The sequence below is a fragment of the Halichoeres trimaculatus genome, unplaced genomic scaffold (assembly GCF_033239565.1).
Source record: "Halichoeres trimaculatus isolate MK-OKI-2021-1 unplaced genomic scaffold, fHalTri1.1 fHalTri1_scaffold_10, whole genome shotgun sequence".
NCBI classification, from domain to species: domain Eukaryota; kingdom Metazoa; phylum Chordata; class Actinopteri; order Labriformes; family Labridae; genus Halichoeres; species Halichoeres trimaculatus.
In genome coordinates, this window is record NW_027437187.1 from 37,507,997 (window position 1) to 37,530,717 (window position 22,721).

Below are 22,721 nucleotides of genomic sequence, written 5' to 3' on the forward strand. Positions count from 1 at the left end.
AAATAAAATAAAAAACAATTTGCCAATTTTTTAAATTATACTTTTTTTTTTTAATTTTGCAAATAAAAAAAAGCAAAATATTTTAAAACTTTTCTACATTATTAAAATTTTTTGCAATTTCTAATTTTTAAAATTAATTATTTAAACTTAATTTTGTTGAATTGAAAAATTTAGAATTTTTAAAAACATTTTTACAATGTTTTGAAAAGTAAAACATGTTTGAAGTTTCAATTCTTATTTACAAATTTTTGAAAAATTTTGCACATTTTTAATTCCTTTTTTTTGTAAAATTTTGCAAAACTTTGAAATTGATTCTTCAGTTTTGAAGTTGTTAAAATGTGATCAATATTCAAAATTTACATTAAAATTGATATATATATATTTTTTTTTACATTGCAAATTCATTACACATAAACAACTAAGACATTACATGTACAGTTTTTTAAAAATAACCTTTTTGCTGAGATAATTATTCACCAAATATGACTGTTTAGATTTCAATACATTTTATAGACGTAATTGTAAAGATAAAGTAGATTTTGTGGCTCTCTGATGAGGTAAAGGTTGCAGACTCGTAATGTGTGTAAGTGCGTTCCTCTGTTTTTTGGATCAAAAACAGGAAGAGAGAGGTAAAAGTGGAGCGTCAACTCTCCTTCTGGTAGTTTTGGTGTTGACACTCGTAGAAAATAATCCTCAGTGGGTCTTTAATGCTCTAAAAATGTCTGGCAGCCAGTGAGTTAATCTGTCAATATAACTTTGTATAAAAAATAGAGTAATTTAACCTTTAAACAAAATTATTTGGTGCAAAGACTTGTGGTTGCAGTCCTCTGTTTGTTTAAAACTGTTGCTACTGATACTGACAGCTTAAAGCTAAATACAAATGAGTTAGAGAAAGAGGTTTGTTGTTTTCCATGATATTTTTAGGACGTTATTATGAATAATATGTTGTGAAAATTCCATTTTGAAACATAAAACTGGCAGGAATGTTAGTTCTGTCATTTCCTCCATGAGGGGGCAGCAGGATTTCATCTCTACAGTAAAGTCTGAGCTCCTCTCACAGGATTTATAAATAAACTTCAAAGTCTGACTCCTACAGAAACTCCAGTGTTTCTACTCATCACAACATTCACTGTCCAGGCCCAAATCCTGCCCTATTCACCACAGAGTGCTACCTCTACAGAACCAAGTCCAGGAGGGTCAAAAGGTCAAAACCAGAGGGTCAGGGTCCACGAGGAGTCTGGAGCAGCGCCGCAGCTCAGCTCGTCTGGGTGCAGCGCTGGTTTTAGTCTGAACACGTCTTCAAATGGGCTTCAAATGAAAAAAGGCAACGCACACACACACAGGCAGGCTCACAGTCACTCACACACACTCACACACACACACACACACACACACACACACACACACACACACACACACACACAGGGGTAGCGGATCCTGCTAAGAGTGGCTCTGCACTGGGACTTCCTGCACCGGTTGGCTGAGACCTGGAGCTCGATCAGCGTCAGCGACTGGAGCCCCGCCCTCTGCAACAGAGTCACAGCAAACGTGGTCACAGCAAACGTGGTCACAGCAAACGTGGTCACAGCAAACGTGGTCACAGCAAACGTGGTCACAGCAAACGTGGTCACAGCAAACGTGGTCACAGACTGACTTTCATTTCCAGAATAATTTGACATCACACATAACAGAAGGAAGGAAGGAAGGAAAGGAAATTAAGGAAGGGAAGGAAAGGAATGGAGTAAGGAATGAAAGAAAGATAGGAATTAAGTAAAAGAAGGAAGGATGAAAGAAAAGAAGAAAGAAAAGAAGTAATGGAGGTTAAAGTGGAAGGAGGAAAGGAAAGGAGGATAGGGAAGGAAGGAAGGAAGGAAGGAAGGAAAAAGGACAAAAAAAGGAAGAAAAGATAAGAAGTAAGGATGATGGGAAGATGAGAAGGAAGAAGGATGGGATTAAAAAGAAGAAAGCGTGAAAAGGAAGAATGCAAGGAAAGGAATGAAGGTAAAGAGGAAAGGGAAGGAAGGAGTGGGAGGAAGGACGTAAGGAATAAAAAAAATGAAGGACAGTGATGAAGGAAAAAAGGAAAGTGATCCTAGCGACACTCACGGTTGACTTCAGCCTTCATGCTCTGGGCCTTCGTCCGCTCCATGTGCTCCACCGCCTGAGGAAAGGAAAGAGGAGGATGAGGAACTTTCTGGACAAACGAAGAAGGAAACGAGCGTCGTCCACGGAGCGTTCCCCACCTGCTGTAGGCCGATCCTCTGAGCGTTGAGCTCCTCCTGCTTCCTCTCCAGCTCCTCCCTCTGTCTCTGCAGCTCCGCCGTCTTCTTGTTGATGTCTCTCTCCTCGTTGACCAAATGTCGCTCGAACTCCAGCATCTCCTCCTCCGTGTACAGAGGGTTCTGATCCAAAGTCTGAGGAAGCAGCGACCATTAGACGTTAATGAAAGGATGGTGATAAAACACATCTGGGTCTTTCTGCAGCCCACAGACTCCAAGACCAGGGGTCAACGACCTTTACTCTCAAAGAGCCGCTTATCCTCAGCTCACCTGGATTAAAGTCATTCAGGAGACACAAAATCTACTTTATCTTCACTATAAAGACAAAAAAGTGGATACAATTCTAAACAAAGTAAAAACCTAGTGAATAATTATCTATAGGAAAATATTTTTGTGTTCAAAAATATTTACCAGTAATGTCTAAGTTTTTATTTTCGAAAAATCTGCAAATATTTTTGAATTTTTTTTATATATATTTACATAAACTTGCTAAATTTGAGTCATTTCAATGAGTAGCAAAAAAAAGTGCAAAATTAAAAAAAATTCCCAAAGTTTTTTCATTTAAAAAATTTGCCAAAGTTTTATAAATTTGCAAAAAAACTAAAACATAATATATATAAGAATTTGCTTACTTAAATAAAAGATAATAATAATAAAAATTGCAAAAATTTGGAATTCCAATAATTGGCAAAAAATTGCAGAAATTATTTTTGTTTAATTCAAGAAAATAAAGAATTTGCTTAATTAAAAAACTGTAAAAAAATATATTTAAATTCCACAAAAAAATATGCGATTTAAATAACCTGCAAAAATTGCAGAAATTCAACAATTTTGCAAAATCTTCAAAAAAAATATTTTGTGATGTGAAAAAAAAAAAAAAAATTACAAAGTGAAAAAAAATTGGCAAAAATCTCAAAAAATTTAAAGGCTTTATTGCAAGAGTTGATGCATCTTCTGTTCAATAAAATGTTAATTTATACCCCCATAAGAAAATAAAAAATCTTTATTTCAGTAATATTTTTTAAAGCTACAAGGAGACAATGCAAAGGAGTCAAAGGACCACATGAGGGTCCATAGCCACAGGTTGAAGACTGTTGGTCCAGAGCCTAAGTAAAGCTGTCAAGTCAGTGAAATCTGAAACTGATAAACTTTTTTCCTAAAAAAACAAACTCTCCTGACAGATCTCCCTCTCACCTCCCACTCCTCCTTTTCCGTGAACTCCTCCTTCTTCGTGGCAGCCATGAACTCATTCAGCGACACCAGTCTGTCTTTGTTGGTGTCCACCTGAACATGAACACAGGAAGCTGCTTTGGTGAGTGAATTATCCACAGTAAATGATTTCACATGGATCAGTACAGAGACTGATCACAGAGATCCCTGGTTGTGAAATTGTGGAATTGTAGAAAATGTTGAAACCTGTGAATCTCTGGTTTGTTGACACACAGGAACCTTTAAACACGTTGGGTAACGCTGGCGCTCACCTCACTCATCACGTGCTCCCTCATGCGTAGCCTCTCTTCTTCCATCTCCACCATGTCGTCCTCTTCGTTTTCAGGGTTGTACACTTTCTCCAGCTTCAACACAAATAAAGACAAAGCTCATCATTAACCTGACACGCCGTCCTTAAAGAGGGGGTGTTCTGCTCTCTCATATGGTAGACGTGAATATACAGGAGCAGTGCTGGATGTTCAGACTGAGCATGTGCAGATTTTAACCTCTTACCTCTTTGGTGAAGAGAGCTTCAAGCTCAGTCTCATCCAGGAATCCGTCTCCGTTGTTGTCTGCAGCACACAGGGACAGACTTGGATCAGAATCTCCTACAGGAGTTTGAAGTTTAGACGACGTCTGTTTCCTGTTACTGACCGTGCATTTTGAAGAAAGTCTTTGGATCAAAGTCGTCAGGGTCCAAACCGTCTGCCTCCTGCCACACCTCCTTCAGCTGGTCTTCACTGCCCTGCACACACACACACACACACACACACACACACACACACACACACACAGACACACACACACACACCATGTTGAACAGTTCAGTTTTAACGAATCCAACCACAGGGAAAGCCAAGTGTCATCCCTCCTCCTGCAGGAGTCTTACCGGGTGGTGGACTTTGGGGTGGTCGGCGTGTTTCTTTCTCATCTCCTCGTACAGCTGCTCCTCCTTCTTGCGGTCCTCCTCGCTCATGGCCTTCAGGCGCTCCCTCCTCTCGTGCTCCTTCATCATCTCATAATTCTTGAAGTTATCGTGGCGAGACTTGTCGTAGTTCTCCAGGTCTTTGGTCGCCTTTGGATGAGAGTAAAAACAAACTAGTTTGAATTACATCGAGCAGTTATTTAGTGTTTACATCCCTATGAAGCCACGGTGTGACAGAGACGCCTCAGAGATCACACCTGAGAGGAAATAGGTTTAACAGGTTTAACCGCTGTTGGTTCAGGGGTGGTTTGGTTTAGTGATGCTAAAAAGGTCACTGCCTGGGTTTGCTTTGAAATCTCATTTAAAGGTGCAGTGCATAAACATTTGTATAATGTATAAACTTTATATCTCTTTTCCACAGATTAACAGCCCAAGTAAAATATATAAATACACAAAAAAGACAAATCTGGAAGAAAATACTGATTAAGATGTAAAAAATTAGGTGAGCAATATAATCAATATATGTTATCAAATTCAAATAGCATTTCAAAATTTAAAAAATTATTTAAAATTATTAAATTTCATTTTTCAATTTTTGCAAATTTCAAAATTTTTCACAAATTTTATAATTTGCAAAATTGTAAAAAATTTAAGTTTAATGAATAAAATTAAGTTGAGCAATATAATCAATATAAGTAATCCAATTCAAGTATTGTTTCAAAAAATAAGAAATTATCCCAAAAAAATTAAAGTTAAAATTTTTTATTAATTTTTGCATATTAAAAAGATTTCACATTGTTTAAACATTTCAAATTTTATTGAAATTTTTGCACTTGTTTTTATTTTCACAATTTTTTTAAATTAAAATTCTTATTTATTTATTTTTTTTTATTATTGTAAAACTCCTAGTGTTTTTAAGAGTAAGTAATTTTAATTTTTAAAAAATGTCTCCATATTTTTGCAAATTGTCAGAATTTTATTTTTTGACAAAAAAAAGATTTTCCTTTTTTTTAAAGAATTTTAGCATTTTTTCAAAATCACTATTGTAAAGTTTTGCAAATTTTTGAGATGGATTTCTTGCATTTCATAGAATTAATAATAAATTTTGTAAATTTATGACATTACAAATTTGCCATTTTTTTATATTTACAAATTTATTCAAAGTAAAAAACTAAGACATCACATGAACAATTTATAAACACACAAAACTTCTTATTTACATAATTTTTCACTAGATTTTTTACTGTGTTTAGAACTTAATACACTTTTTGCCTTTTGTGAGAATAAAGTAGATTTTGTGGCTCCTGAATGACTTTAATTTCTACAACGTTAACCTGTGTTGCCCCTGACGAGCTCACTTGCTGTGTTCTGCGTGTTTGTGCTGGCCTGATGCTGGTGGCCCCGTCCCTCTGGAGACAAAGATTTATATGGTGCATTATCAACAGGCACATTATAACAGTGAGACTATTTCAGGATCATTTAGAAAGTCGTGAAAGTGTTTTTAAAGAAGCAGGAAGAGGTTTTTACAAAGATAGTAACACTCTCAGATCTGCAGTATCAAGAGGTCAAATGCACCAGGGGGCGCCAAAATCGACCCTGTTTGCTCTTAAGCCCTGCAAGTAGAGTGGAAATATTCTGTGTGACAAGCCTGAAAGTCTCTCAAACACTTATTTATCTCTGCCAAGCAGCCGTTAATGACCCTGAAGAGACAAACAAAAGCTCAGAATGGAGCTCAACGCCATGCACACACGGTGTGACTTCCCCATTGTGTTTCCTGAGATCACAGGAAGCTCCGACGCACTTCGCAAGCCTATCTCTGGGTGCAGCATCTGCCTTAAACCTGCTAAATGAGCTGAGAAATGTTCAACATGCAGTTCCCCCTCGAGGCGTCCCCTCTGTGTGAGAGAAAGCCGACGCACGTCTCGCTCTGCGACACCTGTAGTTCAACCATCTGGAAAATTACTCTTCACAAGCAATTCAGCGTCATTTTTGTCTCAAATATCTTCAGATCAGACATTTTTCTGGGCCTGTCAGGCAAATGTGGCTCATATGAAGTCTAACGAGACGGTCTTTAACAGAAATCAGACACCAACACGTCACACCCTGTGTGTTTTCAGCTCCAGGCGGTGAGTCCACGGACTGTAACAGCTACCTCTCTGAAGTGACTCATCTGTTTGCTCTGGCTGCGCCAAAACAAACCCCACGAACAGATTCAGTCTCCTCTGGATTCACCGTGACTCATTACTCTAACAGTGACTCTGGATTTTACAGGGAGCAGAGTCGACTTATTTACTTTGCTTTGGGACGTAAAGTAGACATTCCTGACACAAGAAATGAGCCGTGCTGTTGGAGTCATGATGTGTATTAAGCCTGTGTGTGATTATCCGTCCATTACTCCAGCTCATTTACACCTGGGTGTGTGTTTACATCACTTTCACTTTTGTTCAGTGAAAAGTAAAAACTTTAGATTGAAGTGAATTGATCACACGAACCGATTTGATGAGGCGGTCCAGGTCCTCCACTTCGAAAGTGTCTGGGTTCATGTGGTTGAGATGCTCAAACTGTCTGAGCAGAGCCTGGTGGTCCACCTTCCAGCCTGCACACAGACACATCAGGTGAATATCTGACAGTAACTGGAGCTGCATCATCCCTGAGAGCTGAGCACAATCCATCCATTCATCCATTCATCCATTCATCCATTCATCTATTCATCCAGCCGCTGACGCCGGACAGGCCAGTCTGTGCATATTTGGCGCTGCGCTGCTACCTGCTCCCCCGTCTAACAGCCACAGCCTACATCTGACGCTCCGTCACCTTTCCCTCCCTGGATGTCGTGCTTGGCTTTGATGAGCATCCGCAGCCGGTTCATCTCCTCCCTCTTCAGCTCGTCCAGCTTCGTGCGAAAGTTGTGGTGGACGAAGTTCAGCTCTTTGGAGAGTTTCCCGTTCTGCAGGAGGAGGATCAGCAAGTCACAGGTCAAAAACACGGTTCACATCAAAAAGAGACGACAAAACATTTAGTGTCTTCAGAGAGTGAGTTAGCAGATACCTTGATGTCTTCCATGTTGGCTGAAAACATTTTCAAGTATTCGATTAATCATTTTGTATCCGATTAATCGTTTCGTATATGATTAATCGTTTTATATTAGATTAATCGTTTTGTATATAATTAATCGTTTTGTATATGATTAATCGAATAGTTCGTGTGCTATCCTTGCATTTTTAAAGTGTTCTTTTTAACCTGTGTTTTCTAGCTTCTGCTTGTAATGCTGCTCATATGCTAACAACGGTTGTAGGGCACTGTTCATGTCAACGAAGAGACAATGAAACATTTAGTGTCTCCAGGTAGGAAGTGGGCAGATACCTTGATGTCTTCCCTGTTGGCCGAAGACACTTTCAAGTATTTGATTAATCGTTTCGTATACGATTAATTGTTTCGTATAGGATCGATTGTTTTTTATATGATTAATCGTTTTGTATTTGATTAATTGTTTTGTATATGATTAATCATTTTGTAATCGATTAATTGTTTGTTTTTCGATTAATCGAATATTTTGTGTGACTGTTCTTGCATCTTCTAAGTGTTTTTTTTTTTACCTGCGTTTGCTTGCTTCTGTTGTAAAGCTGTTTAAATGCTAACGGTGGTCATAGGGCACAGTTCATGTCAACAAAGAGACGATGAAACATTTAGTGTCTCAAGGAAGGAAGTGAGCAGATACCTTGATGTTTTCCATGTGGATCGAAGACATTTCCAAGTATTTGATTAATCATTTTGTATTTGATCAATCGTTTTGTATACGATTAATCAAATAGTTTATGTGACTATCCTTGCATCTTTGAAGTGGTATTTTGAAACTGTGTTTGCTAGCTCCTGCTTGTAAAGCTGTTTAAATGCTAACAGTGGTTGTAGGGCACATTTCATGTCAACAAAGAAACGATGAAACATTTAGTGTCTTCAGGGAGTGAGTGAGCAGATACCTTGATGTCTTCCATGTTGGCCGTTTTGAGCTTTTCTTTAAAGTGTGGGTCTTTTTCCAGGAACTCGATGACTTCTCTGAGGTAGCGGTCGTAGTGCAGCCCAGTTTCCTGAAGCACAAACACATCAACAAATCATCTCTTATTTATTCACTACAAAGACTCATACATGTTTTTAAGCATCTTTTTCCCATTTTAGATTGTTTAAGTATCTAAATAGACATACTTTGCTTGTGTCTATGAAAGTTGCTACGTAAATGAAGTTGAGTGAAATTAAAGAGGGGGTATTGTGTTTTTTTAGTCTTTGTTTCTTCCTTCTGGTACCCTGTAGTAGCTTCATATAAGCTCAAAAACCTCTATTTTTCTCTCCCTGTTGTTTCAGAAAACCTTTATTTCCACTTCTGTCTGAAACCTTTATTTACAGCTGCTGTCTCTTTAAGGCTCCCTGCTCCACAAACCCCCTTCTCTCTGATTGGCCAGCCCTCTGGAGGGCTGTCAAGGTTGCAGCTATGTGCAAAACTTGGTGTTTTTTAAAACTTTTTCAAAACACCTGAATATGTAAAGTTTTGAAAATCTGCACCTTAAGTCTGAACATGTAGTTTTTTAAATCCTTGGTGAAAAGTTTGGAAAGCAGACTAACCCCTCTTTAATCATTCGCAGCAAACCCCTCTGTGCATCTTGAGGCAGTTCATTTCCTCTGAGGTTGCTGCACATTTAATGCACAGAAATGACATTTCCTGTCGAACCTTCACCCAGAGGCTACTGAACTTTAAACACAGTCTGATTTCTGTCACAGCTGAGGCACACTCACTGTGAAACACTTAAAACTCATATCTACACATTAAGTCTCCGTATTGATCCGACTCACGGCGCTCTGTGGGGGCTGCAGCTCCTCTTTTTCCGGTTTGTCGCTGCTCTTGTCGACGCTGATCGGCACTGACTGGATGCACAGCCACAGACTGAGCAGAACCAGGCCGCAGTGGGCCAGGGCTTTGCCTCTCTGCATCTGGTTCAGAAGGTCAAAGGAAGACAGCGAGATGGCAAGGTTTAATGTGATGTCACGTTGAAATGGTTGCACATATTATACAGCCTTTAAACTGCACTGGAACACATTCTCAAGTATACAATTAATTGTTTTCGATTAATCCTTTCATATACGATTAATCAATAGCTCATGTGACTATGTGTGTGTAACGTGTAACGTTAGTGAATCCTGGTTCTGTCCTACCAGAGCTCATCTACCAACTCCAACCTCACCAAGCAGAGCTAACGTAACCTGGCTCTTCATTTTATTGATAGACTCTCAAGTTTGAACAGACCACTGCAGAATAACTGCTGACTGTGAGTTGGAGCCAACATTAGCACAAACACATTAACCTGGGCTTTAGCATTTAGCTTGTGTTTTAGCCTTTAGCTTGTATTTTGGACTTTAGATAGTGTTTTAGCCTTTGACTCCTGTCAAAGCATTTAGCTCATGTTTTAGCCTTTATCCAGTGTTTTAACCTTTAGCTAGTGTCTTAGCCTTTAGCAAGTGTTTTTGAGCCTTTAGCTTATGCTTTAGCCCTTAGCCAGTGTTTCAGCCTTAAGCAAGTGTCTTAACTTTTAGCTAGTGTTTTAGCCTTCAGCTTGTATTTTGGACTTTAGCTAGTGTATTAGCCTTTGACTCCTGTTAAAGCCCTTAGCTCTAGTTGTAACCTTTAGCTGGTGTTTAAGCCTTTAGCAAGTGTTTAAGCCTTTAGCTAGTGTTTTAGCCTTTGACTCCGGTTTAAGCCTAAAGCTCCAGTTGTAGCCTTAAGCCAGTGTTTAAACCTTTAGCTTATGCTTTAGCCCTAAGCTAGTGTTTTAGCATTAAGCAAGCTAGTGTTTTAGCCTTCAGCTTCTATTTTGGCCTTTAGCTAGTGTATTAGCCTTTAGCAAGTGTCTTAGCCTTAAGATAGTGTTTTAGCCTTAACCTAATGTTTTAGCCTTTAGCAAGTGTCTATGCCTTTAGCTAGTGTTTTAGCTTTTAGCTAGTGTTTTAGCCTTTATTAAGTGTTTTAGCCTTTAGCTCATCTTCTAGCCTTTTGCTAATCTTTTTGAGCATTTATCAAGTGTCTTAGCCTTTAGCTTGTGTTTTAGCTTTTAGCTAGTGTTTTAGCCTTTGGCAAGTGTCTTGGCCTTTAGATAGTGTTTTAGCCTTAAGCTAGTGTTTTAGCCCTCAGCAAGCGTCTTAGCCTTTAGCGAGTGTTTTAGCTTTTAGCTAGTGTTTTAGCCTTTAGCGAGTGTTTTAGCTTTTAGCTAGTGTTCTAGCCTTTAGCAAGTGTTTTAGCTTTTAGCTAGTGTTTTAGCCTTCAGCAAGCGTCTTAGCCTTTAGCGAGTGTTTCAGCCTTTAGCTCATCTTCTGGCCTTTTGCTCATCTTTTTTAGCATTTATCAAGTGGCAAAGCCTTTAGCTAGTGTCTTAGCCTTTTGCTCATGTCTTAGCCTTTAGCCTGTGTTTTAGCCTTTAGCTCGTGTTTTAGCTTGTGCTCTATCTCTCTCATGTTTATCTTTCTCCTGCTCTTCTGTCCTTTTTCTGTCTGACAGTTAGGCTCCAGTGTCCACCATCACTACAAAATTAATCACAGAAATCGACCCTATCAGGAAGCTAGGAAATAGCATTTAAGAGTAACCTTTATTGGTGCTGATAATCTGATTTTAAAGTGTGGATTAGGATCAGGCAGATAACTAGATGGAGACTTTTTCAAGACCACTTATAAACTCCTCACAGAGACTTAAACTAAAAATCAAAATGGTACCTAATGGTTATACATTATGTATAACTATTAGCTATTTGATAAAAAAAGCAGGTGTAGGATAGAGATAAACATTGAGAGTGTGATACAGAAAAAGGAGGGCCCTGAATTATAATTCAATTTAACTTTCTGTATGTATGGGTATGTATTACTCATTGAAAACTCAATAAAAACATAAATTTAATAAAATAAAATAATCTTCTGACAGTCAGTGAATGGGGATCTATGTCTGCCTGGGGAAAGGGGAACTATACAGTGAGCAGTGACTGTTCAATTGTTGCCCGCTCCTATTTTTTAGCTCTGAAACACGGTTACATGTTAAAATTAAATCTATAGATAAATCTTCCTCTCCAAACAAACACGTATGAAGTAAATAAAGGCCTGTAACTTCATGCTAACCTCCTGTGAACATGCTACAGGTGTTATTTACATCTAGCAGATGGTTCAGAGAGGATGGCACAGCGCAGGTGGTTGCTAATTCATTATCCCACAGAGGTAGAAAGCGGGAAAATAAGCCCTAAACCCGTTAAACACGACTCACCGTGAGCTATCTCTTCTCTTTACTCCTCTCTTCACTCTTCTCTTCCTCCTCGGTTTGTTTTCCCTCCGCCTGTCCGAGCTCCCAGCTAGCGGAGCGTGTTTACAGCTCCCATCGCTTCACTACGAGCCTCCTATGGCTGAAACCTACAGGGGGAAAAAAAGGAAAAAAAGATTGTGTTCACCATGGCAACGCCCCGCCCACAGCCGCTCTGATTGGCTGGGAAAGTATACTTTCTTTGCAAAACAGTCGCGTTGAGAGCTGATTGGTTGGCTTTACCTGTCAATCAAAGTGTATCAACTGTCAGCCCGTGGCTTAAGGTGCGTTGAGACAAACTGTACGTGGCGCTCAGACAACCCCCCACGAGGGCGGAGTCACCGTTTGATGCAAGAATTAACGATTAACCTGTCAACAAGGAGCATTCATGATAAATAATGTTAAAGGGGACGTTAGTTTCAGCCTCAAACAAGCAGAGTGAAACTAAGCGTCACTCAAGATTTTTATTTACTGATTTATTCCGTGCTTCTCTTATTTTATTCTCTGATTTAGTATTTTTAAACCATTTCATTTAGTTCTTTCTATAAAATTCTTAATTTACGATTTTTTAAAATAGGTATAAAAATCTTTCTTATAGCTTAGAAGTTTATCTTTTTATATTCAAGTGATATTTTTTTATGATAGGGCAGAATAAAAAAATAAATGAATAATAATAACAATAATAATAATAATAATGATAAAAATAATAATAATAATAATAATACAAAACACAAACTCACTATTGAAAGTGTGTGCTATAATCTGACATTTCTTCTTGTACAAGGGGAATTATTTCCCCTTTCCATTCTCTAATCTATGTAAAAGTAAGAACCATGCATAGTTTATATTTGTTAAATTTGTTTAAAAATTCATTAATTAATTCTTTAATGTTGATTTCTCTTTCTGTAGGCTGTTGCAAGTTCTCACCTGAGCTTGTATTTCATTTTTGTTTCCTGATAGACTTTTAATTTTTTAGACCTGTTTTGAGTATATAAAGGTACCTCATCATATTAAATCATGAAGTTTACTCATGAATTTAATAGAGGAGAATTAGGGCCACTTAAAACAAACAAACAAAAACAACAACAACAACAACAACAACAACAACAACAAAAAAGTGAGTCACATTTTTGTTATATTCCTATTTTTTCCAGAGGAAAAAAAGCCAGAATTCTGACTTTAATCCCTGAATTTTGACTTTTTCTCTGATAAAATAGCTACAAAACAATTCTGGACATATCATTATTATTTTTTATTGTCACTCATCCTATTATTATTATTATTATTATTATTATTATTATTATTATTATTATAAGAAAAACAAAAATAACACAAAAGACAAACTGGCTATTGAAAGTATGTGCTACAATCTGACATTTCCCCTTGGGTGAGGAAAATCTTTCCTCTTTTCACTCACTAATCTATGTATAATTACGAATCACGCATGGTTTAAAGTTGTTATATTTTTCTCTTAATTTCAATTTCTTTAAATGTTTACGTCTCTTTCTGTAGGCTGTTGAAAGTTCTCATCTGATCTTATAATTCATTATTGTTTTCCCTGATAGACTTTTAAATGTTTGGATGTGTATTTGAAGTATTTGAGGGTACTGCATACCTCATGAAATTTACTTAAGAAATAACAGAAGAGGATAAGGGCCACTTAAAAAAAAAAAAAAAAGACACACTTTTGTTATATTCCTATTTTTTTCCAGAGCAAAAAAAAAGTCAGAATTCTAACTTTAATCACTGAATTCTGACTTCAATCTCAGACTTCTGGGTAAATAAAAGCCTTAATTCTGTGTTTAATCCCTGAATTTCGACTTTTTCATTAAAAAAAAAAAAAGTTTGAAAAAATATGAACGTATTTTTATTTTTTTTATTGAACCCAATCCTCTTCCCTATGAAATATCATTGTTAGGGACAAAATAAAGATTAAAAAAAAATCAAAACACTTCTACAGAACCATGACGTACATTCATGCACTACCCATGTTTGTCCACTTGGTGTCGCTGCTGCCCCTCCTAACGTGCAGCGCAGCCCGAGCCGAGCACAGAGCCACCGAACCCAAACTCCAAGCAGCCTTCCTCCACAGGAACTGACGTCCCCTCACTGCAAGTGGATGGAAAAAAATGCAGCTGCAGGAAAAATGGCTCCAAACACCGCACCGCTAAAAGGTGAGAAACTAACCTTTTGTCCTGTAAATGTTGACTGATTTAACTTTTATGTTGTAGTTACCTGAAATCTGAGATTGCGGCTGCGTAGTAAACAGCCGTTAGCGTAGAGCGGAGCTGCATTTCTTCTTGTTGTTGGCAGGACCAAAGCAGTTAGTAGTCTTGGTACTTTTTGAAATACTGTATCAGTGTCTTTAAAAGTCTTACAGACATGTACGTGGCTGTTGTGAGGCTAAGTTTAGTCACTAGATGTTTCTGTGAAGTACAAACTCGCCTCTTTGTGCGCCGTGTTGTTTGGTGTAGCGGCTAACAAACTTAGCATCCAACAAAGTCGAAAGTTAAAGTTCAAACCGCTCCAGAAGTATCCAGAAGTGACACTTGAGCTCCCTGCCAGGGTAACCGAGCCAGAGTACTTTCATTTCATCGGTTTATACGCAAATAGAAAAGCAATGGAGTCGTGAAAGTGTTTGTGTGTTGTGAGTTTTTCTCTCCGTCACTACACACTGACATTTCACAACGCATCACTCGGTGTCAGGTGAGCATCAGCCGACAGGTCTGCTCGCTGAGCTCCTGGAGATGTGCACAGATAATTACATAAGACGAGTCTTTTACAGTTTAAAGCCTTGGCAGAGGTGGAAGAAATCCTCATCTCTAATGTCATCTATCTGATCTGTCAGTCACGTCTCAGACACGCTCAGAAATGTTACCTGATGACACAATACTCAGGTGCTCACCTGGAATCAGGGGAAACACCTGTTCTTTGAAGTAATTGGCTGAACACTTGAGCTTTTGGCTCATGAAAACTCAAATAAACAACAAACTACTTTGGCTATTCTCTATTTGTGAGTCTGTTTACACAGAGGAGAGCTGAAACTGATTATGAGTGTTTTTCTGCTGTTACAAATGAAAAATGTTCAGTTCACTGTTTGATTTAAGATCTTGCACCCAAGTACAAACATTAAGCACACATTTTGCCACTGATATTTTCCACTTATGACTAAAAAAACAATGGTCTGCAACCTTGGCTGTTTGACTCCTTTGCAGTGACTCTTTGTAGCTTTAAAAAAAAAAGAACATTATTAAAATAAAGAAATTTTATTCTTCTTTATTTTTTCTTGAATTAAAGTGGTCTTTCAAAATTTAGAAATTTTTACAAACTTTATCAATTTAATCTTTTTTTTATTTATTTATTTTATTTTTTTTCAAAATTTGATTTTTTTAAAATAAAATGTTTGCATATATTTTAAATTATTTTTATTTATTTTTTTGCAAATTTTTGACATTTCATTTTTTTTGTAATTTTGGTAAATTTTTAACATTTTTGCAACTTAATCAAAACAAACAAAAAAATTAAGACATCACATGTAAAATTTTATGAATTAAAAAAAGTTTACATATTTATTCACTATATGATGATAAAGTAGATTTTGCAGATCCCTGATCTAAAACATCCTCCTGAATCATGCAACAGTTGACAGAAATTTGTTTAAAAATATGCAAATCAGTATTTTTATGTGTCTTGTTTCACCCAACATGCAGGATATTCAAAATACTGTGAGACTAGAGAGAAGGAAACCAAAATCTTAACATTGAAGCTGCTGAAATTTGATGATTTAACTCCCAAATGATTCTCAAATCTTTGATATGATTCCCAAAATAGGTGGATATCACAATTTATCATTTACTAATTACAACTACAGGGTGTTTTGGTTATTAAATCTCAGTTTTATGTATGACTAGTTTGGGCTCCATACAGGATTTCAGACGTGTAGTTATGTGTTAGACTCTGAGGATTTTTAACTAGATTCCTTTTGCCACGCGTCAACCAATAGATGAAGCTCATGGATCCATAAACTTGACCTGGTTACTTATTTCCCTTTAAAGAGATGATGCATTCACCGTACTTTGCTCAACTGCCAAGTTTATTGTCAACACCTGAACCTTTCACAGCTGTTAGAGACAAACTCACTCAGTCCTACCAGGAGATATCATGTCCTTAGATTCCTTCCTCGTGTATTATCAGGAAAAGTCTGCACGTAAATGTGTTTTAGAGGTTATTCTTATCAGCCTGAGTAGCTTAATCAAGCTAATGATGCTACCATAAAGCATGGAGTAGATTTAAGTAACACGTGTGACTGATCATAAACATGCAGATGTCCAAGGTCAGCACATAAGGATCTTCTAACTTGTAAGATTCGTGACACGTTAATCACCAAGGTCTGCCCGTAGCTCCACCCTCCACAGGCCTCCACCGAGCTGGCCAATCAGAGGAAAGGGGTATGGGGTACACGGTACACTCTCTAGCCCAGCAACCACCTGTAGCATCACGTTTCTACGTGGGAGAGACTCGAGAGCCGTGCCCCTGACTTAACATGTTAGTACAAGCAAACCACAGGTGTTTGACACAGGTGGTTGTTTTTCTTCCTCCGTGCTACATCCGCTGTCTTAGCTGCTCTGATTAGCTTCTTCCATTTGCTAATCAACACGCAAAGTCACTGGGCGTGCTGAGAGTGGCACACTTACTCTCTACCCAGAAACGTCCCAACACAACAAAAACATCGGCATCCAGGCAGAGGAGGGGGTAGAGGCAGACACAGACACTGACACACATGCAAAGAGGCTCAGAGGAGACGACTGCGCAGGATTACTCCTGTAAAAGTTGATGTATTTTTCAAACAGACCTACAGACTCTACCTTTAAGCTGAAGGTTTGAAATGAGAGCAGCTCTTGCAGGACCGTGGCTCTGCCATCCTCTCCCGTGGTGCCGCTGAGGAAGGTTTGCACTATTTGTTTTGGCTGCTTCTGGATTTTTCCTTAAGTGGAAATTTCCTCCATTCTTTACGTCTCATGTTGCCATGTATGGACGTTACACATGTTATCTTTAGTCTGCATCTTTGCTGCCTTTTCTGTGACTTCTCCATCAACAAATGAGCCTGATCTTTAACGCTTCAACACTCTGTTCACTCTGTTTATGCTTCGTAGCGTGGCTTGCAGAGAGGATCTGGAAGAAGTTTCTGTGAAAAGTCTGGATCAGGTCAGAGGTTGTGGCCTCCAGACTCTAGAAAAGTGACTCCAAGTTCATGTCTCTCTGTTTTCACACTGTGTGCACAATCAATGACACATGGATGGACTGCTCCACTTTGATCATGTGACTTTCCTGCACAGAATCAAACCATCAGCTCCTGACCGGCTCTAGAGGACTATGACCTTCGTGAAATTAGCCCCACGCTCGTTTGGTGGGAAACTTAATGAATGCAGCCACATTGTCGCAGCCTGCTGGTGTGAGCACAGCTGATAAGACAGCCTTGGTGCCGTGGCGCTAACATAACGCTAACAGAGTGAGAGAAGGCGTGAGGAAGAAAGAGAGCTAGAGACACAGACCCGTCGGGCTGCTTAGCATGCCAAATTCCTCAGCTGCACAATAGTGCTAGGCTAGCCCGAGCCCCAGCACAGCCAGCCTCCTCCACCACAATGGGAGGGGAGGCTCAGGAGAGGCCGTGACGCCTGGGGAGGGAAGGAACTCACTCAACCCTGGGACTGTGATCGTTGGATGAATGGTTGCTTTGAGAAGGCGCTGTGTCATTTTAGGACCACAAAACACTCTTTGCTGGGATGTTTTTCTCAGGTTTTAGGCTGTTGTTCCCTCCACATCCAGTTTTCTAACAACAGCTTTCTTTAAGCGTCACAGGGCAGGAGTCATCATCACTGATGGATGATATTTTAAGAGGAGCAACAAACAGAAGTTCAACCTGTCTCAGGTTCACGCTGGTGTCTTGGTTTTAAGTTGTTTCCAAAGTCTTTTACTTTCACCGCGGTAGGCAACAAGTTGTGTTGCTCCAGTTTGGGGAAGAAACATGAATTATTACTTTCCAGATGATTCTACCTTGAAGCTCCTGTGATGAACTCGATGGTCTGTGTGACTCCTGAGGGCAGAGCGATGCTTCTTCTTAGCTCTTTGCTAGTCGTCCTGCTAACGACGTGTTTTCTGGTTGAAAGTGTCAAATCTTGTTGGAGTTACTTTCAGTTGTTGTTTTTTGCAGAGGTACAGAGCAGAGATGTTTTCTTGCAGCACATTTCCCATTTCTTTAATCAGAAATCAAATTTATGAATAGGCAGCAAGTTTAAAGGGGAGGAGACAAACTTTGTTACAGCTGAACACAGGATCAGAGAAAAGCCAAGTTGGTTAGTTAGCTGAGGCTAACACTAGCAGAGCTAGCACCACTAGTCTTCAGTTGCACAGGTTGACACCAGTTATACATCAGCTCCAACCTTTAGAATAGATTAGAAAAGAATAGAATAGAATAGAATAGAATAGAATAGAATAGAATAGAATAAAACTTAAATGTCATTGTAAAAAGTACAACGAAATTGAAGTCACAGCAGCAATCTAAAAAACCAAAGTAAGAAAGTGTATAGAAAGTGTTAAAAGCTCCATAATAAAATAGATGCTGACAGCTTGTCCATCATTGTCCAGTCAGCCAGCCTCCACCTCCACAGGGTCCAGGACTGAGCTTCTTCAGCAGTCTGTTCAGTCTCTGTCTCCTGGATCCTGTCTGCTCACAGCAGGTGAAGCTCTTCACATGTGGCCTTGGTGTCTGCTGTTAGCTCTGTTAGCCATGTCTGTGAATAGCATGATGCTACTCTGCCCTCTGGTATTCCCTCTGTTGCTGGGTTAGCACAGCTAGCTCGTCCATCTTATTGGAGATAGATCTTACGTTCCCAATAACGATGGATGGAAGGACAGGTCCATGTCGTCACTTCTTAGCTCACACCTGAGAACCAGCACGTCGTCCTCACCTCCTTCTCCTCACCTTGTGGGGAAACATCTGGCCTAGCACCAGTTAACATTGACATGCTACAGGCTGCTAACAGCTGATTTCACATGTAAACAATGCAGCCATGATTACATGTAGGATCTCCAGACAAACACAGGAGAAAAGTAGTAAAAATATCATTGAAGATATTTTTCCTCAGCTCACCTGGAATAAAGTCATTCAGGAGACACAAAATCTACTTTATCTTCACAATAAAGACAAAAAAGTGAATAAAATTGTGTGCATAGTAAGAATCTAGTCAATAATTATCCAAACATTTTTTTTTATCTATAAATTTGTGCATGTGATTTCTCAGTTTTTTGTTTTCATAAATTTGCATATTAAAAAAATAGAAGTTTAAAAAAATCTAAAATAAAAAAAAAACATTTTTAGAAATGTGAAAAATTGCAAAAAATTCAAAAATTGCAAAAATAAAAAAGTTATTTTTTTGTATTTAAAAAAAACTTATTTTTTTATGATTTATCTATTTCAGTAGTGATGATGCATCAGAGGTGAAAGTATCGTAATATATTGCTGTGTTACTTTGTCAGAGCTCTAATAATAGAGTGAAATGGAGTTGGCAATTTGGCTCAAAAGTCATTGATTGATAAAACATTAAGTAGCTCTGGAGCCCAAGGTGCTCTAATGTTCTGGGGATGATCATTTCAGTCTGACCACTGCCAAGACTCAAGCTCTGATCAAGAATCTGATTCCTAGTTAAAAAGTGTCATTTTCTAATCAGAGCTCATTGAAATTCAAATTTATCACCTGAATTCATTGTTTTCTCTCTTGATTCAAACAAGTTTTCATTTGAAAAATAAGTGCTCTTTAACTAAGCATAAAAATGTTTTATCCAATTAATCAATTAACTAATAATTGATTATCGATTAATCGATTAAGCGCGGTCGATTAACCGATAATGGATTAATCGATTAAATCTCCAGTAGATTACTCAAATACTAAAATATTCCACAGCTGCAGCCCTACTGACAGTTTCTGCTCAGATTACACAGCAAAACTGAAATTTGCACAAGTGTTAATGCTTTATTTATTTTTTTTAATCGTCTTATTAGACTTCACATGAGCCACATTCACCTGAGAAGTCCAGAAAATGTCTGATTTCAAGATATAAAACAAGAAAACTGACACCTAGAATACTTTTAAACACAAAACAATCTGCCAACAGGGGTTTAAAAAATTAACTTGATTCGTTTCTTGCTTTTTTTACTTGATATTCATGTTCAAACATTTTTTTGTCTGTTTTTATGTTGATGTGTTGTTTGGCTCATATGTCACCACGTTACTAATCACTCTGCACGGTTGTTTTCTGGACTCTTGTATCAGTGTGTGGTCAGTCCAGCTGCTGAATGGTCAAAACGATCAACATGATAAAGAGCTGTATCTAAAACAGGTGATCCTTCTATCAGCATCCCAGTGATGTGGACCATGCTGTGGTTATGTAACCTAATCATCGCCCTTGGCCTCTTAAACTCCAGGCTCTAATTACCAAGCTGTCGATCCGTGACAAACGGCAGCCAATCATTGAGCGGGCAGAGCCTGGCTCCTGAATCTAGGCCTCAGTGACGTCCAATCACTGCAGATGATCAGAGTGACTTTGAACGACTTGAGAAGCTTCAGAAATGATGTTTTTTTTTTTTTTTTTTCCAGGTGTCTGAAGAAGTGCTGCGCTGCCCCCTGGGCCTCACTGACTTAAAGGCTGACACACTCATGGCCCCTCCCAGTTGACAGAATGGCCCAGATATCAAGCGGTAATGGGTTCAAGCTGGATGTCCCCCAGCAGAAGGGGGTTGTGGGTAAAGAAGAAGCCCTCCGCATGGAGGAGGAGGCTTTAGCCAAGTTGCAAAGGGAGAAGAGACACACTTTGCCAGCTTCAGCCCCCTCGTCTTCCCCTGCAGCGTCCTCATCCTTACCCAAACCCAAACCATCAAAGTCTACCACTACTGCTCCTCAGCCATCGCCCTCCACCCACCGACCAGAGAAGGACCTCATCGTCTTCCCCGAGACCAAGAAGCAGGCAGAGCGGGACAAGTTCAGGGACATAGACGTGGACAAACTGACCAATGAGGAGCTTGAAAAGCTGCTCCTGGATGAGAACTTTGGGGCGAACAGTAAGGCGCCCCGCCCCTCTCTGCTGGGGTTCAACCTCAGCGCCTCCTACCCCGGGGGCCATGCCTGTAGCTCCTCCCCTTTCCAGAGTGGCCAGTGGACACCTGTTCTGCCCACCTCGACCAGCTCCAGCGTGTCCACTCCCACCCACCAGCCCATCCCAGTGTTCCCCTCGGCCCCCTTCCCCAAACCAGGCACATTTCAGAACGGCTTCACTCCAACCATGTCCCCCTTCATGACCATGTCGGCGCCACAGCCGTCCTTCATGTTCACTCCCATCCAGCCGGCTGCTGCCATGGTCTTCCAGCAGCCGGCCGTGGACCCGGAGATGGCCAAACTTTTTGATAAGATTGCCAGCACCTCAGAATACTTGAAGAATGGCAAATCGGCCAGCACTGACCCAGATTCCTCTCAAGCCGGCACAGCCTCCCTGGCACCCAACCCGCCACCCCAGCAGCCAGCAGTGACGGAGTCCTCCGGCATCAGCCGCTTTGACTGGCTGGATCTGGACCCGCTGACAAAGCGTAAAGCTGAGAGCGAGGAGGCATCCCCGGCACCAGGAGGCCCTGCAGAGGCAGCACCAGGACCCTCTGCTGGGGATCCCTGGGACGCAGTGCTCGAGACTGAAGGGAATAGCACAGGTGGCAGCAGCAGCCCCCCTCCAGAGGGGAAAGCAGCTTTGACGGTTCGTTCACAGCAGAGGAGAGCTTCAACGGGAGCAGCTGTCACCAGGAGTCACTCGCTGAATATCCCAGGAACCTCCTCTCAGCACAAACCAAACAGCCAGGTAGGATCACTGGAAAATAAAAAAGTTTTCATCGTGCTGCCTCTACAGCAAGGGTCTGCAACCTTTACCTTCATAGGAGCCATTTTTCCTCAGCTCACCCGGATTAAAGTCATTCAGGAGCCACAAAACCTACTTTATCTTCACAGTAAAGACAAAAAAGGGTATAAATATCTAAACACAGGAAAATTTAGCGAATAATTATGTAAACAAGAAGTTTCTTTTGTTTATGAAAACAAAGATGTGGTGACTTTTTTTTTTTTTTTTTGATAGATTTGCAAAGATTCAAAAATAAAGAAAAAAATCTTATGTAAATTCCATCAATTTGAAAAATTAAAGAAATTTCAATAAGGTGCAAACTTTTTGAAAATCTGCAATGTTTGGACAAAAATCGAAACTTTAAAATTTCATGAATTTGAAAAAAAGTAAAAAATTGAAATTTCAAAAATTTACTAAATTTTCAAAATAATGTATTGTGATGTAAATTTAATCAATTAAAAAAACGTTTATTTCAATAAGTTGCAAAATTTTTCGAAACTGGAAAAATTTGGACAAAAATCAAAAATTTCATAAATTTGCAAAAAAATGAAAAATTGTAAATTTAGAAAATTACTAAATTTTCAAAAATTGTTAAAATTTCAAAAGTTTGCAGTTTCTTTTAAAAATTGATTTTTTTTATTATTTGATAAATTTCCAGAAATTCTAAGAATATTGAAATTTGCAAAATTTTTTTAAAGAATTTTAAAAAAATTGTTGGAAAAATTGGATTGTTTTTCTAATTTGGAGAAAAATGACAAAAAAGTGAAATAAAAAAAAATTGTAAAAAAAAAAAAAAAAAAGCTTTAGTCACAGATGTGTTGCATATTTAGTTCAACAAAATGTAAAGGCTTAATTTTATTTAGTGTCAGTGCTTTTAATCATAAATACCCTCTGTAAGAAGAATGAAAACATATGTATTTCAATAATATTTTTTAAAGCTGCAAGGAGCCACTGCAAAGGAATCAAGAAGCCGCATAAGGCTCCAGAGCCACAGGTTGAAGACCCTTGCTCTAGATCTTCTTAGAGTCCCTTACTAATGCTTGATGTCACAT

General features: G+C 38.9%; 2 protein-coding genes across 3 annotated transcripts in view; one reads left to right on the forward strand and one right to left on the reverse strand.

Moving 5' to 3' along the window:
- Positions 1-591: 591 nt before the first annotated feature.
- Positions 592-11,838, reverse strand: LOC141796308 (nucleobindin-2-like). Of its 2 annotated transcripts, XM_074677345.1 has the most exons (13): positions 11,702-11,838; positions 9,256-9,393; positions 8,391-8,498; positions 7,228-7,360; positions 6,906-7,009; positions 4,378-4,563; positions 4,143-4,233; positions 4,002-4,060; positions 3,761-3,853; positions 3,474-3,563; positions 2,244-2,414; positions 2,107-2,161; positions 592-1,526 (listed from the first exon to the last, which is right to left on the reverse strand). In XM_074677345.1, the coding sequence occupies exons 2-13, from the start codon at positions 9,391-9,393 to the stop codon at positions 1,441-1,443; spliced, it is 1,314 nt and encodes a 437-aa protein (XP_074533446.1). In that variant the 5' UTR covers positions 11,702-11,838; the 3' UTR covers positions 592-1,440. The 2 variants fall into 2 exon arrangements, with proteins under 2 accessions (XP_074533446.1, XP_074533447.1); XM_074677346.1 differs by lacking the exons at positions 8,391-8,498; positions 9,256-9,393; positions 11,702-11,838 and adding an exon at positions 7,462-7,478.
- Positions 11,839-13,792: 1,954 nt separating this feature from the next.
- The window catches only part of pik3c2a (phosphatidylinositol-4-phosphate 3-kinase, catalytic subunit type 2 alpha), a 62,215-nt gene continuing 53,286 nt past the window's right edge, over positions 13,793-22,721 (forward strand). The window contains exons 1-2 of the mRNA XM_074676982.1: positions 13,793-13,908; positions 20,388-21,633. Of these exons, the coding sequence (XP_074533083.1) occupies positions 20,470-21,633 (1,164 nt within the window). The 5' untranslated portion in view covers positions 13,793-13,908; positions 20,388-20,469. The remainder of the gene's footprint in view (positions 13,909-20,387; positions 21,634-22,721) is intronic.